Raw genomic sequence first — 16,074 nt, forward strand, 5'->3', positions numbered from 1 at the left:
GAAAGATTGCTTAAACGCGTCTGAGTGCGCTGTAATTAGTGTAAACCCGTCACCGCGATCTCTACGAGAGCGAGGCACAGGGAGTTGTAGTATATTCCGAAATTCATCACCTAAAGCCGGTTGCTTAAACGTGGTTAACTACGCATACACGAAATATTTAGCGACTGTCTTCGAGCATTTACCTGTTCAGTGTTTTCAGCATCTCCGTGAAACTTCCTCGAGCATCGAACAAACATGTGACCATTCGTGCTGACTTCTCTATACGCATTCAATATCCCCTGTAGTCCTGTTTGTTACTGGACCTCCACACTTAAGCATTATTCTTGTGTGAGTGGCATGAGTGTTCCGTAAGCAGTCTTCCTGAATTTTCCCCCTAGCCTAACAATGAACCGAACTCTAGCACTTGCTTTATCTGTCATTCAACAGTATGTGCTCGTACATTTCATACCCTACATCTTTGTATCAGTCGACTGATTCCAATTGTTACTTACTGATATTACGGTCTTTTGTTTTGTGAAGTGCACAGCTTTACATTTCAGAACATCTTTTGATCACTTCGAAATCTTATCGAACCCAATTGAATATTTGTGCAGTTCTTTTCATTAGAGCTGACCGCAGCATTTGTCAAAGTGCAGAGATTACTATTAATATTGTGTGCAGTGTCATCAATATACAACGCGCACAGAAAGTATCCCAATATACATTTCTTAGGCATATCGGAACTTCCTTCTACATCTGTCGATGACTTTCCATTCAAGATAACGTGTTGCGTCTGCTCTAACAAGAAATCCCCAATCCAGTCACAAATTTCGGTTAATATCTCAGACGGTCGTACTTTCGGTACCAACCGTACATGTGGTGCTGAGCAATATGTTTTCGGAAGACAATAAATGACCAGACTGCTTTGATGCATGACTCACGATATCATGCGGACAGCACAAGCTGGGTTTAAAATGATCGTTGTTTTCGGAATCCATGAGGGTTGGCATAGGGGAGATCATTCTGTTAAATAGTTGCAGATTGGTTGGTGAGATAGAAAAATGTACATTTAGCGCTGTAAAAGTAGCAACAAGTGCACATGGTTTTAACAGAAACCATCAGTGACTCTAAAACAATTTTCTGTAAGATGGGCATTAGTTGTCTTCGAAAATAACGGACAAAAACAAAAATACTACGATTTATCGACAGAACTTTTTGTCAGTAAAATAAAAATGAGAGTTTTTGATGAAGAAAGATGGTTGTGATGCAGCTGAGTTTTGCTCGAGTCACGTTGACAGAAGGAAACTGAGTGGCGCTGAAGCGAAATTTTGTCTTCCAGGGTGATAGGCTCAGCTCGAACAATACATACACACTTCAGTCTGTGGTAGAATAATTCTAGATAATATGAACAAGCGTGCGCTTCTGTGTTGAAATAGTGGAAAAATGCGTAGCAAATTCTGTTGTTAAATTTTAGTTTTAATACAAGGAATGTACGGAGCAAATGGAATTTTAGCCGGTTGATCTTGTGTAATTTTGAAGTATTGTTCCATTGTATCAGGTAGTAACTATACTTTTCAAGTTTGTGTATCTGTTGTTCTAGAAGAAAAGGCAAACAACCAACCTGAAAAATGAGATGCACAGTAAGAACGAAGAAAACTCTCGTCTTTGGCATTGGAGGGGGCATGCTCGTAGTGGGAGTGTTCTTGGGAGGATTCATGAGCATGATAGTGGACAGTATTTTAAAATCTGTGAGTATTTAATATTTAATGAAATTGTTTTATTTAAAAATATAACTTTCCTAACAATATTTTTTCTCTCTCGCCAGCAACTAGTTTTATCTGAAGGTTCGACGAGCTACAACAACTGGATAGAACTTCCCATCCCGATGTACATGGAATTCTACATTTTCAATGTTTCCAACGCAGATGAGTACGAACAGGATCCAACAATTAAACCGAATTTAGTGGAAATGGGACCATATGTATACAGGCAAGTTTTTTTCTTCTTTTGGATTATCTGAGAATCTAAAATCTGGAAATGATCAACATGTGCCGTTTGACTATGGAGGAACAATCACTTGTAACTTCAAAACGTTCATGTTTTCAGGGAATATCATAAAAGAAATATCACAGCCTGGAATGAGAACGAAACGGTAACTTTTCAGAATATAAGAACATGGTACTTTGATGAAACAAATTCTGTTGGCCCTGAAGATGATCTTGTCACAACTATAAACGTCGTTCCTGCGGTACGTAGAGACTGTTTTCATCGCAATTGACTGCCGAGTTTACACAATGCTATTACAGAGAAAATTCTTCCTTGGCATGCAAATTTGCTGGTTTTGGTAGTATTAATTATAACTGTCTTTTTTGTAGGTTTTTTTTTTCGATTTTGTACCATTCTCCCAATTCTGCATGATTACTAGAGTCTTCATGAGTTCCATAGTCTGAATAGTATTTGATACATATCCAATCTGTTTCTTATCTCACAATTCTTTGGGCCTATTGAGCCCTCCCCCCTTTCCCACTTTCCCTTATTGGCTAACTGAAAGTTATAGATGCTTTAGTAGATAACCCACAACTTTCTCATAGTGCTGGTACAGTTTAATTTTTTCCTTTTTTAATACCTCCCCGTCCCGTCTTTTAAATGACTGCTTAATTTGGATACTCTCTTATAACATTTCCAGTTCCTCTATACGTTACACTTGCATAGCTTGTTCTGATCTAAATATACAGTGTGAAGAACTTCTTTAATTATACTTTAATACATTCTACCATCGGAACTCGTTACTTGAAGAAACTTTTGGTGTCCTAGATCTGGCTGTCCGCAGTGGTCGAGCGGTTCTAGGCGCTTCAGTCTGGAACAGCACGACCGCTACGGTCGCAGGTTCGAATCCTGCCTCGGGTGTGGATGTGTATGATATCCTTAGGTTAGTTAGGTTTAAGTAGTTCTAAGTTCCAGGGGACTCATGACCTCAGATGTTGAGTCCCATAGTGCTCAGAGCCACTTGAATCATTTCCTGGATCTGCCACTTCATATGCCCGCTTACTTTGCTCTTCCCGTAATGTTGCCTCTTATGCTTGTGGAAAGGCTCAGTTCTCCTCCCATATGAGTAAGGCTTTAATGTTTAGATTGTTTTAATTCTCGTTTGTCTCAATTTTAATCACTTTATTTAAGTCATGTATTTCAATAATCAGAATTTTGTTCTAAACTTAATGTTGTTCAAATGGCTCTGAGCACTACGCGACGTAACTTCTGAGGTCATCAGTCGCCTAGAACTTAGAACTAATTAAACCTAACTAACCTAAGGACATCACACACATCCATGCCCGAGGCAGGATTCGAACCTGCGACCGTAGCGGTCGCTCGGCTCCAGACTGTAGCGCCTAGAACCGCACGGCCACTCCGGCCGGCAAAGGTAATGTGGACGGACTCCGAAATTTCTCCGAGGAAACTGATCAAACATTCAGTGGTATATTGACTTGAATTAAATGTCATTTTTCTTAACTGTTTACACAATCTGACTGTTCCTTTGACTTTTGCTCTTGCCACATTTTCTATTGTATTTCCTGTTTAACAGAGGTGTCCATAGTATTATAATAATTACACTGAAGCGCCAAAGAAACTGGTACAGGCATGCGTATTGAAATACAGAGATATGTAAACAGCTAGAATACGGTGCTACGGTCGGCAACGCCTATATAAGACAACAAGTGTCTGGCGCAGTTGTTTGATCGGTTACTGCTGTTACAATGGCAGGTTATCAAGATGTAACTGAGTTTGAGCGTGGTGTTATAGTCGAAGCACGAGCGATGGGTTACAGCATCTCCGAGGTAGTGATGAAGTTGGGATTTTCGCGTACGACCATTTCACGAGTCTACCGTGTACACCAGGAATCCGGTAAAACATCAAATCTCCGACATCGCTGCGGCCGGAAATAGATTCTAAAGAACAGGACTAACGACAAATGGCCGCCTCAGGAGACACCGCCTTAACGTAGCGCTGTCCGTGCGGGCGAGGAGGTTTGCGTGCTCTGGATCCAGAGAGCTATGCCAGCGGTAGCGTAGCTACCAGCATGGTCACTCATGCTGGACAGGCCGAAGGAGAGGAACCGGATCAAGTGTGTCTCACAACGACCTATCAATCCTGTCTCCTGTCCTATCCTATCCTAAGCCTATCCTTTTACCTTGTCATTTTCAATTCCCTACAACATGGAGCAGGGAGGGCTCTAGAGGCGTGGTGAAGCCAGTCTCCCTAAGAGAGTAAACCCGATACAAATCCAGATCCTCCAGGTTGTGGGTTGGTCATGGGGCTAACAATATCATATCGGAAAAAGCTCATTGTACAACAACCAATTCACAGAGAGAACCGGACTGTCTCAAGACAACCAAGGCAGGTCAAACGACAACGATTTTGGTATATCGGAACAGGGAATGTAACAAGTATCTTTCAAGCGGGAGCCAGTAGGAAGCTCGAGGAGGAATTACTGAGGTACCGAGTTGCTGTATCAGCACTGCAAGAGATAAATTGGAAACAAACAGGGGTGGTTGATCTCCAGCATTATACCTTGATCAATAGCGGGGAAGAAGAAAATAGATTGGGAACAGGTTTTATGGTTAAGAAGTCCGTCAGTCACGCCATGGTGGAATATGAAACAATAAACCCCAGATTATGTCGATTGAGGCTGAAGGGAAAATTCTGCAGCTTGTCGCTGATTAGTGTGCATGCCCCAACGGAAGATGCAGCTGAAGGAGAGAAAGACGAATTTTATGAGAAATTGGAGCAAGAATATGATAAGCTGCCAAAATATGATGTCAAAATTATCCTGGGCGATTGTAATGCTAAAGTAGGTAAAGAAGGAAAGACGAATTTTATGAGAAATTGGAGCAAGAATATGATAAGCTGCCAAAGTATGACGTCAAAATTATCCTGGGGGATTGTAATGCTAAAGTAGGTAAAGAGAAAGGCATATATTCATAGTAATCACCCGCAATCAAATAACAATGGTTGGAAACTGACTGAATTTGCTTTTAGCAAAAGACTAGTGATTAAAAGCAAGTGTTTCCCCACACAAAGACATTCATAAGGAGACTTGGATATCACCAGATGGGTTGACGAGAAATCAAATATATCATGTACCGATAGATGGACGACATGCCTCAGATATTTTGAATGTGATTAGCCGCAGAGGAGCGGATATTGACTCAGGCCATCTTTTGGTAAGAATCAATACCTTAGAAAGGATTGCAGTTAGAGCCAGAAGGGCTGGGTTGGAGAAAAGTAAGGTCTACAGTGTGAAGACAAAGAATGTTACGGAGACCTACATGAAATAATGTGGCTATGTTTAAAGAGAAGAGAAGGGTAGCTAAGAATTTAGCGCGGATTAAAAAGAGAGTAGAGGAAAGGGAAAGGATGGATGAAATACAGTGAAAATAAGCTGGGCAGGAAATTCTTTTATGGAGTGGGACAAATAAAGAGAGGATGGACATGGTGAAAGATGAGACAGGGAGTTTGATAGTTGGGAAGGAAAAAATAAAAGAAACATGGGCACAACAATTTGAAGTGTTGCTGTCAAACAGACACGTCGTAAGTGAAGAGAGAAATGAAGGGGCTAGAGAAGAAACTGAAAAAGAACAAGAGATGGATGGAGATGATGATGCAGCAGACACACAGCCACCATCGATAGAAGAGCTAAGAGTAATTATAAAGCAACTTGGGAATAACAAAGCTCCTGGACACGACCTGGTAACGGCGGAAATGATAAAACCCGGAGATGAAATATTAGTACGGAGGATACATAAAATAATTACAATGGCCTGGGAAGCAGAGAAAATGCCAGAGGACTGGACGTTAGCAACCATCTGCCCTATACATAAGAAAGGATCACATATGCAATGTAAGAGCTACCGAGGAGTATCTCTGCTCAGTATCGTGTACAAAATCCTTTCTACGGCTATAAAAATTTTCAAATGTGTGTGAAATCTTATGGGACTCAACTGCTAAGGTCATCAGTCCCTAAGCTTACACACTACTTAACTTAAATTATCCTAAGGACAAACACACAAACCCATGCCCGAGGGAGGACTCGAATCTCCGCTGGGACCAGTCGCACAGTCCATGACTGCAGCGCCCCAGACCGCTCGGCTAATCCAGCGCGGCTCTACGGCTATAACATGGAGAGTAAGTAGAAGAGTAGAAAAGATTCTAGACGAGTACCAGGTAGGTTTTAGATCTGGGAGGTCTACAGCTGACCATACCTTTACAGTAAGTATGATGCTGGAGAATACTTACGTATTTAATGTAAGATTCGAACATCACTTTATAGACTTTCAACTGGCCTATGACAGAGTTAAAAGATCAGCACTGTGGGAAACAATGCAGACATTCATATTTCCTAAGAAGCTAATAAAATTAACTATGATGACCCTGGAAAACATCAAAAGCCAGGTTAAAGTTCAGGGTTGTCTGTCAAGATCGCTCCCAACGGAAGAACGCCTAAGACAGGGAGACCCATTATCCCCAGTACTATTCAACCTGGTATTAGAGAATGCAGTAAGATCAATAACCACAAACCCAGGAGGCAATATTTACAATAGTCTACTGCAAATCTTAGGCTATGCAGATGATGTAGTAATAAGTGCTAGAAGTATGAAGGCACTCACATCAGCCATCAAAGAGTTTGAAGCCGCTGCCAACAACCTTGGTTTAGAAATTAGTGAGACAAAATCTAAGAATATGGCCACTGAGAGAGTTAGTAGAAACACAGATGATCTACATTTGGAAGGGTACAGTTTTGAAAGAGTAGATAACTTTATTTATCTTGGCTCAGTAGTAACATCACAAAACGAAGTGGAGGCAGATATAACAAACCGAAGTAAGGCTGCAGACAGATCATATAGATTACTATATACCATGCTCAAAAGTAAGAACCTAAGTAGAAAACTAAAACTGACATTCTACAAAATAGTGATCAAACCAGCAGTGAGGCATGGGTACTGACGGAAGCTCTGGAAAAAAAGTTAAATGTATGGGTAAGGAAAGTGCTGAGGAAGATGTTTGGTCCTGTAAAAGAAGGTGAGATATGGAGAATTAGGACTAATGAAGAAATAAGGCCTCTGTATAAAGAACCTGATTTGGTAACCTCAATCAAAATGGGAAGGCTTAGAACATGTCCAGCATATGACAGAAAAAAGGCTCCCGAAGAAGATGATGATGGGACATGCTGGCGATAGAAGAAGGAGAGGAAGACCGAGTGTGAAATAGCTGGAAGATGTGGAAGCCGACCTGAGAGCAGTGGGAGTGACGAGGTGGCGCAGGCGTGCTGAAGACCGAGACGATTGGAAATCTGCGATTGAGGAGGCCAAGGTCCTCAGAGGACCGTAGTGCCGTGGATTAAGTAAGTAAGTGAGTAACGACATCTGAAGAGAATCGTTCAGGGTGGCAGAAGTGTAGTCCTTCCGCAAATTGCTGCAGATTTCAATGCTGGGCCATTAACAAGTATCGGCGTGCGAACCATTCAACGAAACATAATCGAAATGGGCTTTCGGAGCAGAAAGCCCACTCGTGTACCCTTGATAACTGCCCGACACAAAGCTTTACGCCTCGTCTACGCCCGTCAACACCATTATACTGTTGATGACTGGAAAAATGTTGCCTGGTCGGGCGAGTCTCGTTTCATATTGTATCGACCGGATGGACGTGTACGGGTATGGAGACAACCTCATGAATCCATGGACCCTACATGTCAGCAGGTGGAGGCTCTGTAATGGTGTGGAGCGTGTACAGTTGGAGTGGTTTGCGTCTTCTGATACATCTAGATACGACTCTGACAGGTGACACATACATAAGCATCCTGTCTGATCACCTACATCCATTCATGTCCATTGTGCGTTCCGACGGACTTGGACAGTTCTAGCAGGACAATGCGATACCCCACACGACCAGAATTGAAGCAGAGTGCCTCCAGGAACACTCTTATTTATCAAAACTAGACATGATTGTCTTAATGGGATTTCCGCGATCGTTCTTTAAATAAAAATATGGCATTTCAGTCTTTGATCGCTATTTTTTATTTTCAATGACCGGTTTCAGGCTAGCTGCCCATCTTCAGATCATATATTGCAGTTACAGAGTAACTTGTCAGTACAGAACTATCGGTTCACTGTCACTGCCCATCTTCAGATCATATATTGCAGTTACAGAGTAACTTTTCAGTACAGAACTATCGGTTCACTGTCACTGCCCATCTTCAGATCATATATTGCAGTTACAGAGTAACTTGTCAGTACAGAACTATCGGTTCACTGTCACTGCCCATCTTCAGATCATATATCGCAGTTACAGAGTAACTTGTCAGTACAGACCTATCGGTTCACTGTCACTGACAGTGAACCGATAGTTCTGTACTGACAAGTTACTCTGTAACTGCAATATATGATCTGAAGATGGGCAGCTAGCCTGAAACCGGTCATTGAAAATAAGAAATAGCGATCAAAGATGGAAATGTCATATTTTTACACACTTATTCGTTTAAACACTTCCGCTGGCCATCAGACTTCCCAGACATGAACATGAGCATATCTGGGATGCCTTGTAACGTTCTGTTCAGATGAAATTTCCACCCCTTCGTACTCTTACGGATTTATGGTCAACACTACAGGATTCATGGTTTCAGTTGCCTCCAGCACTGCTTCAGACATTAGTCGAGTGCATGCCACGTCGTGTTGTGACACTTCTGCGTGCTCGCGGAAGTCCTACACGATATTAGGCAGGTGTTCCAGTTTATTTGTCTCTTCAGTGTATTACTGTACTTTAATTTTCTAATTTGACTGTTTCAGTCATACAGAACTTTATGATAACAAGCACTTTGAAACTTCCTGGCAGATTAAAACTGTGTGCCGGACCGAGTTTCGAACTCGGGACCTTTGCCTTTCGCGGGCAAGTGGTAGAGCACTTGCCCGCGAAAGGCAAAGGTCCCGAGTTCTAGTCTCGGTCCGGCACACAGTTTTAATCTGCCAGGAAGTTTCATATCAGCGCACACTCCGCTGCAGAGTGAAAATCTCATTCTGTAAATATCATCCCCGCTGTGGCTAAGCCACGTCTCAGCAATATCCTTTCTTTCACCAGTGCTAGTTCTGCAAGGTTTGCAGGAGAGCTTCTGTAAAGTTTGGAAAGTAGGAGACGAGGTACTGGCAGAAGTAAAGCTGTGAGGACGGGGCGTGAGTCGTGCTTGGGTAGCTCAGATGGACAGTCTGCCTTCGGCAGTGACACAGTGCGGACCGTGTTGCCCGCCGGCCGCGCTGTGGTGCCCGCGCCTGTTTGTTTACGCCGGAGGTGCTTCGCGTTTGCGGTATTGTGAGACCAGAACGAGATGGCACACTCGTAAAGAAAAACGACTTTGAAGTTCAGTTTTGCGAACGACTATACACGACCAAAGGCACACGAGATTGAACGTTTTTTAATAGAAGACGTAAAAATCGATCCACAGGAAATCGTGGGAATCCATCTATCGATCGTTTCAAGCGTCGTCTATGTCAAGCTTATTGACGAGGCTGCTTGCGAAAGACTTCTACAACGATCACCGAACGGGTATCGTTTCTGTCATGCCGACGGGAATGTTGGTGCGGTTACTGTCGATCTCGCGGGAATGGGGACACGCACTATACGGGTCTTCGAACTTCCGTTTGAGGTCCCGTCTGAACTTTTGAATGACGCCTTTCGACCATACGGTACAGTTCTATCCCATGTGGCCGAAAAATCGACGAGTTTTACCACATACCCCGTCCTAAATGGGGTGAGACAAATACGGATAAAACTGCGAAAGCACGTCCCCTCTTATTTGTACGTAGGAGGTTGTCGAGCGATTATAATCTATTATGGACAACCTCGCACATGCTCGGGGTGCGGGAGGTCACGTGCGCTCGGAATGCCTCCAGCGACGTTTAGTGCAAACCCCACGGGATGACGTTCAGGTGCCACAACAGATGACTGTATTACCGTTGACCTTTGTGGACGCCCTAAGAGGAGACGTGAGGGAGATTTCCGATGGGCACCAACATCTGCGCCCTATAGAGAACATGGACACCAACGGACTGGAACTCCGACCACCGGTTCCACCACAGCAGACACAGGACACCACACAAGAGATGCATCTGACGGGCGCTCCAAGCTCTACCGTGGTGGCTGCCAGTGCTTCCACCGAGAGCGTGATAGGCCAGGCCCAAGACGGAGGATACGCAACCCAAACAGCCGATGCGGAAGCAAGGCAACGGAAACAGCGTTCGCCGAATAGAAGAAAGAAACGTCGACTGACTTCCGCTGACGATAACCATAGTCCCGAGGGGACAGTGGACGACAACTACAGTATCGATCTGAGACCAGTGGATTCAACAGATACCGAGATGACGGTGCAGGAATTGCACAGCGACGATAACTTGGATTCTCCTTCTGATGACCGGAAGGCAGAAGTGGAGAAGATATCTGTCAAACATCAGAGCGGTGACAATGTTGCCTACCATCCTTCGGCCAATTCCGGAAATATGCTGGGGTACTGGGCGCAAGAAATGGACCGACAGGAACAGAATGAAGATACGAACGCGACGATTGAGGATAGTCCTGGCCAGACGCCGGGAGGGGCCGAGGAATATTGAACAACTTAGTGTGGTGAGGAGCGCCGGGGGTGCAGATAGACGACAGCAGTCTGGTTTTCAACACCATCGCTTGATGACATCCCTCTACAACTGATGAACACACGCCAGGCGTACCGCATTGCAACGATAAACATTAATGGCATTCGGACACCGCTTAAAATTCAAATGCTGAAAGATATGTCACACGCTGCGGACGTGGGTCCTATAAGAAGTGCGTTTCACATCGCCGCCGGAGTTCTACGGCTACGAAGCACATTATTCAGTGCACGATGAGAGTGGATGCGGTGTGGCGATCCTCACCAGGGAAGGAATAGGATCGGAGAAAGTCATGTTTCTCCCTTCGGTACGTGGAATAGCGATCACTGTCGACGGCGTTCGTTTCATCAATTTATACGCACCATCTGGCTCCACAAAACGAAGAGAAAGGGCGACCTTTTACACCGAAGAGACAGCACCGTTGTTCGCTGGACGCTATGATAACTATGTTGTGGGCGGGACTTTAATTGTGTCCTCGACCAAAAGGACCAAGTACCTCATTATGTGCCATGCATGGAAGTGCGTGCTTTCATTACCGAAATGGCGCTTGTGGATAAATGGGAACTGCAGCATGGCGACAGAACGGGTTATACATATGTAACGGAACACTCGGCGAGTAGAATTGATAGAATGTATGTGACACGAGCTCTACGGACGGCGATACTGGATGCCGAAATCTGGTCAGCGGCTTTTACGGAGCATCTCGAGTACGTCTGTACGATTTAAACTAACACGTCAGAAGATATGGCGGAGTAAGGGTCCCTGGAAAGTGAATAGTGCCCATTTACGTGACACTGCATGTCGCCGGTCGATAGAGGAGGTCTGGGAGACCTGCGTTCGCCGCCAACGAGCATACACCTCGGTTCTCCAGTGGTGGATCAAATGCGCAAAACCGACGTTACGGAGAACGTTGATACGATACGGGCAAGACAAATCGCAGTGGAACCGCACGACGACGGATTTTTATTTTACAGCCCTGAGGGAGCTGATGACCCAACAACCATCGCTGGAAAGGCACACGGCCATGCGCACGATAAAAGCCAAGTTATTACAGCTGACGAGACTAAGAATGGAAGGGATAATGGTACGGGTGAGATTGGCGGACACAGTTGCTGCCGAAGCCCCCTCCATGCACCACGTAGTACGTGAACGCCAACGGCGACGAAGGACATTGATCAGGGAACTAATCTTTGAAACTGGCCAGCAAGTTGTGAACCAGCGTGATATTGCGCATGTGTTTACTGACTATTTCCACCAGTTATACGGATCTGTACAAGTGAACCACGAGACACTACATGATGTCATCTCCGAAATGCCAGATAAAGGACCGCCTCTGGATACAGAGGCTTTGATCACAGCGATAACGGAGGAGGAGCTGACAGACGCAATTGCCAGGGGGTCTCCGAACAAGTCCCCGGGGCAGGACGGCTTCCCAATTGAATTTTAACGCGCCTTTGCGTACCTCATGGGAGGAATGTGGATTCAGATGTACAACGAACTCCTGTTACCGCAGACTGAGATACCTGTCGAATTCAAGGAGGGTATCATCATCCCAATACCCAAACCACGCGGTGGCAGAAGACCAGGAGATTATAGACCACTCACTCTCTTGAACTGCGACTATAAGATTTTCGCGCGCATCCTTGGGGCTCGCCTACGGTCCTCAATTTCTGATAGACTCCTCATAGATCAAACATGCCTCGGCGGTAAGAGTAACGTACATACGGCGCTCGGTGACTACCGAGATATCATCGTATTATCAGCGGCATGCCGAGTGCGTGGGGCACTAGTCGCTATTGACTTCGATCATGCGTTCGACGGAGTGGATCATATCTTTTTGCACGCAGTGATGGGCACATTGGGAATCCCACAGGCCTTCATTCTAGTGATCATGCGACTGTTACACGGCGTGCGATCAAAGGTCTCGGTGAATGGGCGGGGCACTGACTACATTCTTATTTCAAGGTCAGTTCGTCAAGGTTGCCCCCTTTCGATATTTTTGTATGCAATGGCTTTCCAACCCTGTCTATATGGTCTCCGAAGACGGCTGGAGGGAGTGCCGTTGCCACAACTGACCTTTCGTTGCCGCGCTTATGTTGACGATGTGATGCTGATGGCAAGGACAGGCGACGAAGTACGTACGGCGTTGGCATGGATACAGCGATACGGGATGGCGGCGGGAAGCGTGCTTAATCTACAGAAGTCGCGCTGCGTGAATGTCTATCGAGGATTAAAACCGGGGGAGGAAGGCCCGCTCATGTTAGTTAACACCATAAAATGTCTAGGTGTTCCATACGGATGTGCAGCGGACAGCAGCGGATAACTACCGACGCATATTGAAGCTGATGCGGACAATGGTTCTGTTACAGAAATTAAGAGCGTTGGATATGATTCAGAGGGTGGCCTATGTTAACGTATACCTAGCACCGAGACTCACTCACGTAGCGCATGTCCTGCCTTTAAGGCGCACAATGGCATCACGGATACAAGCAACTTTCGGAACTTACGTGGGTGTGGGACACCTGTTTAAGATCCAATACACAACGATTACGCTACCACCTGGAGAAGGTGGACTTGGTCTAGTGAATGTATATGAAAAGGCACGGGCGTTATTCGTCAGTACGATTTTACGACAGTGGCGCGGTCAATTTCGCAATAGCTCGGGTGCGTTGGCCGATATACTAGCGCCCACTTCAATGCTACCCCCCGTAAATGTGGGCCATATTTCACCGAAGATGCTTTTTTTTTTTTTTTTTTTTTTTTTAACTATGTCAGAGAATCCTTCCCAACAACGACTACCGACGGCGCGAGATGTATACCAACTCTTACTGCGCCTGTGCCCCAGGAATACCCTGGAAAAGAAGTACCCAGACAAGAACTAGCGACAGATATGACACGTTATACGGAACTTTTACCCCCCAACGTCGATACGCTCAACATGGTATGTGGTGGTAAATAGGAAGTTCGCAACGAACCAACGGCGGCACGCGATTCATTTGGCAGACACTTCACTATGTTTAGGCTGCGCAACAGTGGACACTGATGAACATCGTTTAGCATGTGGTCGGACGGCTCCGGTGTGGCACTTGGCACGACAGATATTGGCGTTCCTGTTACGCTCCGCCCCTCACACAATTTCATCAGACACACCTTTTTTCCCCCAAGAATCTTATTTTCCGGCCCAAAAAAACAAAGCAGTGACATGGGTACGGGTAATGGTTGTGGGCTACGTCTATAGCGAATCGGAAAAGGAAAAAACGGATTTTTGGCATTTTCTCCTGGATGGACACACGAAGCTGCAAAAGCGTAAGAAATACAGGCAACACTTCGCTAATTACCTGCGAGCCGGCCAGATGGGGTGTGACGGGTGAGAGATGAGATACACTAAGAAGCCGAGATAGACATCGATCACTCTTACGGACCCTTAGTTAAATTTCGAGAAGACGACCCAGTCTTACACCAACGTCTGGAGAACGGGTCGATAGATGGCTCTCTTGCTCTATCGAACGTCGGGTCGTGATGAGGTGTCGCCCCCGAGACGAATTTCATTTCATTGCTAGAGGAGCATGTTTCCTTTGTATTTGTACTACCCGCGATGTTTTCGTGTCTTTTTCATTTGGACATTTTCAGTTTTATTCATTTCCTTACTTACTTAATTTTCTAATGAGCCACTATTTGTCAACATTTAGATATTGCAGACACTATTTATGCGGAAGTATAACAAAATGTATGTCAGCAAAGGTTGTAAGTCTGACATTGGGAAAAAAAGTAGCGTTGAAGTCTCAGTCTGAGCTTCAAACCACCTTTACCCCATTTTTTCTTACTTTAACACATTAAAAAAAAGATGGTAGAGCACTTGCCCGCGAATGGCAAAGGTCCCGAATTCGAGTCTCGATCCGGCACAGTTTTAATCTGCCAGGAAGTTTCATATCAGCGCACACTCCGCTGCAGAGTGAAAATCTCATTCAACAAGCACTTTGTGTGACGGAACAATGTTATTGTCATTATGAATACCATTGCCAAAATTTGCTCGCCTACGTCGGTGAGTGGGAAGGATATCCAGCTGCCCTGTGGAGGAGCCAAATTCAATACCCTGAACTGCTAGAGATTTTTCGTTGCTGGGAGGACTGTAACGAACAGCAATCAGTCTCGTGATGCTAACTGAGAAGATACTTGAGTGAGAACTAGCGGCCCCACGATCTGAAAAGCTGACAGAGACCGGAGAGCGTTATGCTGACCCTACACCATCCGTACCACACCCGAATGACGGCGTTGAACAGTCTGTCAGGCGCGGAACGAGTAGCTGGTAAAGATTTGTGAAATAGCCGTATGTCGTAGTACCACTGCTACGATCCGAAACAGCCTGAGTACCACTATATCTCGATTGTTTTCAAATAAAGTAATTCTGGAGACGAGGTAGAAAGTGTTACTTCTTTTTCACGCTCATGAAACCATTATTCTACATTTTTAGTGGAAGAGATGGAGGCGTTACTCCAGGAAGATGCAGTCCTCAAATTGAAACAGTGTCTGTGTTGTAAAATGAGCTCAGTGCCCTTATAAAGTTTCATGGCATTCGTTACCTTACCTCTCAGGCCGACCACAGGTTCCACTAACGATTCCTATATTGCCGCCCCAAACGTTAAAAAGTGTCACCATGTTCAATAGTTGAAAGAAAAAAATCTGCATTGTGGTGCTGAATATGTAAACACGTCCTCTGGTAAGGAACAACATTAAAGCAGACCAGTCGAACTGTATTAAATATTTGCCAGCCGCTACATTGGTTCACGAAATTGACTTTGACTGGCGTGCTTAGGCCAGCTACATTGCTTCTCATTTCTCTGCAGGTGCCGGTCAGAACCATGTTGCAACTGAAATATCGTATCAGATGTGAAATTAGTTGTGTAGTTCGGTTTTTGGAGGCAAAAAATCTCAAAACTTTTGACAATCATCGCGAAATTTGTTCTGCATGCGGATCGAATGTGATGAGTGAACATGTTGGGTATCAATGGCGTCATTTGTTTAAAGGTTACAGACTCCCCTACAATATTTGAACCTGCACAGAAGTTCCTCGGTTCAATCGCAATTCCGTAGAAAGCGGTGTAGGTGACGTACAGTATACTGGAGAAGTCTTCCCATCGGAGACTGTGCTGGTTAAGATGGTGCTTTCTTCGATTACCTTAGTGAACCTGCGCGTAGATTTTCCTCCTACCTCTACTATACCAAACTCTTGTAGGTGATGTCCCCAAAAGCAGATCTGGTAGCGTATTGGATTCTTCAGAAGACGTAAGCAGACGACGTGTAATTCGGATTAGTGGTGCGGGTACCCAGTTTCTATTAAATAAGCCCCAGGGTGCCATTAAATTGCATTTGTTTGCCACCACAGTAAAATAGTATCAGTTTAGTGTAATGA

At 44.8% G+C, this 16,074-nt stretch overlaps 1 protein-coding gene across 1 annotated transcript in view; it reads left to right on the forward strand.

The window, feature by feature from the left end:
- The first annotated feature begins 1,607 nt into the window (after positions 1 to 1,607).
- The window catches only part of LOC126413120 (protein croquemort-like), a 78,889-nt gene continuing 64,422 nt past the window's right edge, over positions 1,608 to 16,074 (forward strand). The window contains exons 1-3 of the mRNA XM_050083012.1: positions 1,608 to 1,727; positions 1,805 to 1,968; positions 2,086 to 2,227. Coding sequence (XP_049938969.1) covers positions 1,608 to 1,727; positions 1,805 to 1,968; positions 2,086 to 2,227 — 426 coding nt within the window. The remainder of the gene's footprint in view (positions 1,728 to 1,804; positions 1,969 to 2,085; positions 2,228 to 16,074) is intronic.

Source organism: Schistocerca serialis, chromosome 7 (assembly GCF_023864345.2).
Source record: "Schistocerca serialis cubense isolate TAMUIC-IGC-003099 chromosome 7, iqSchSeri2.2, whole genome shotgun sequence".
Classification (NCBI taxonomy): domain Eukaryota; kingdom Metazoa; phylum Arthropoda; class Insecta; order Orthoptera; family Acrididae; genus Schistocerca; species Schistocerca serialis.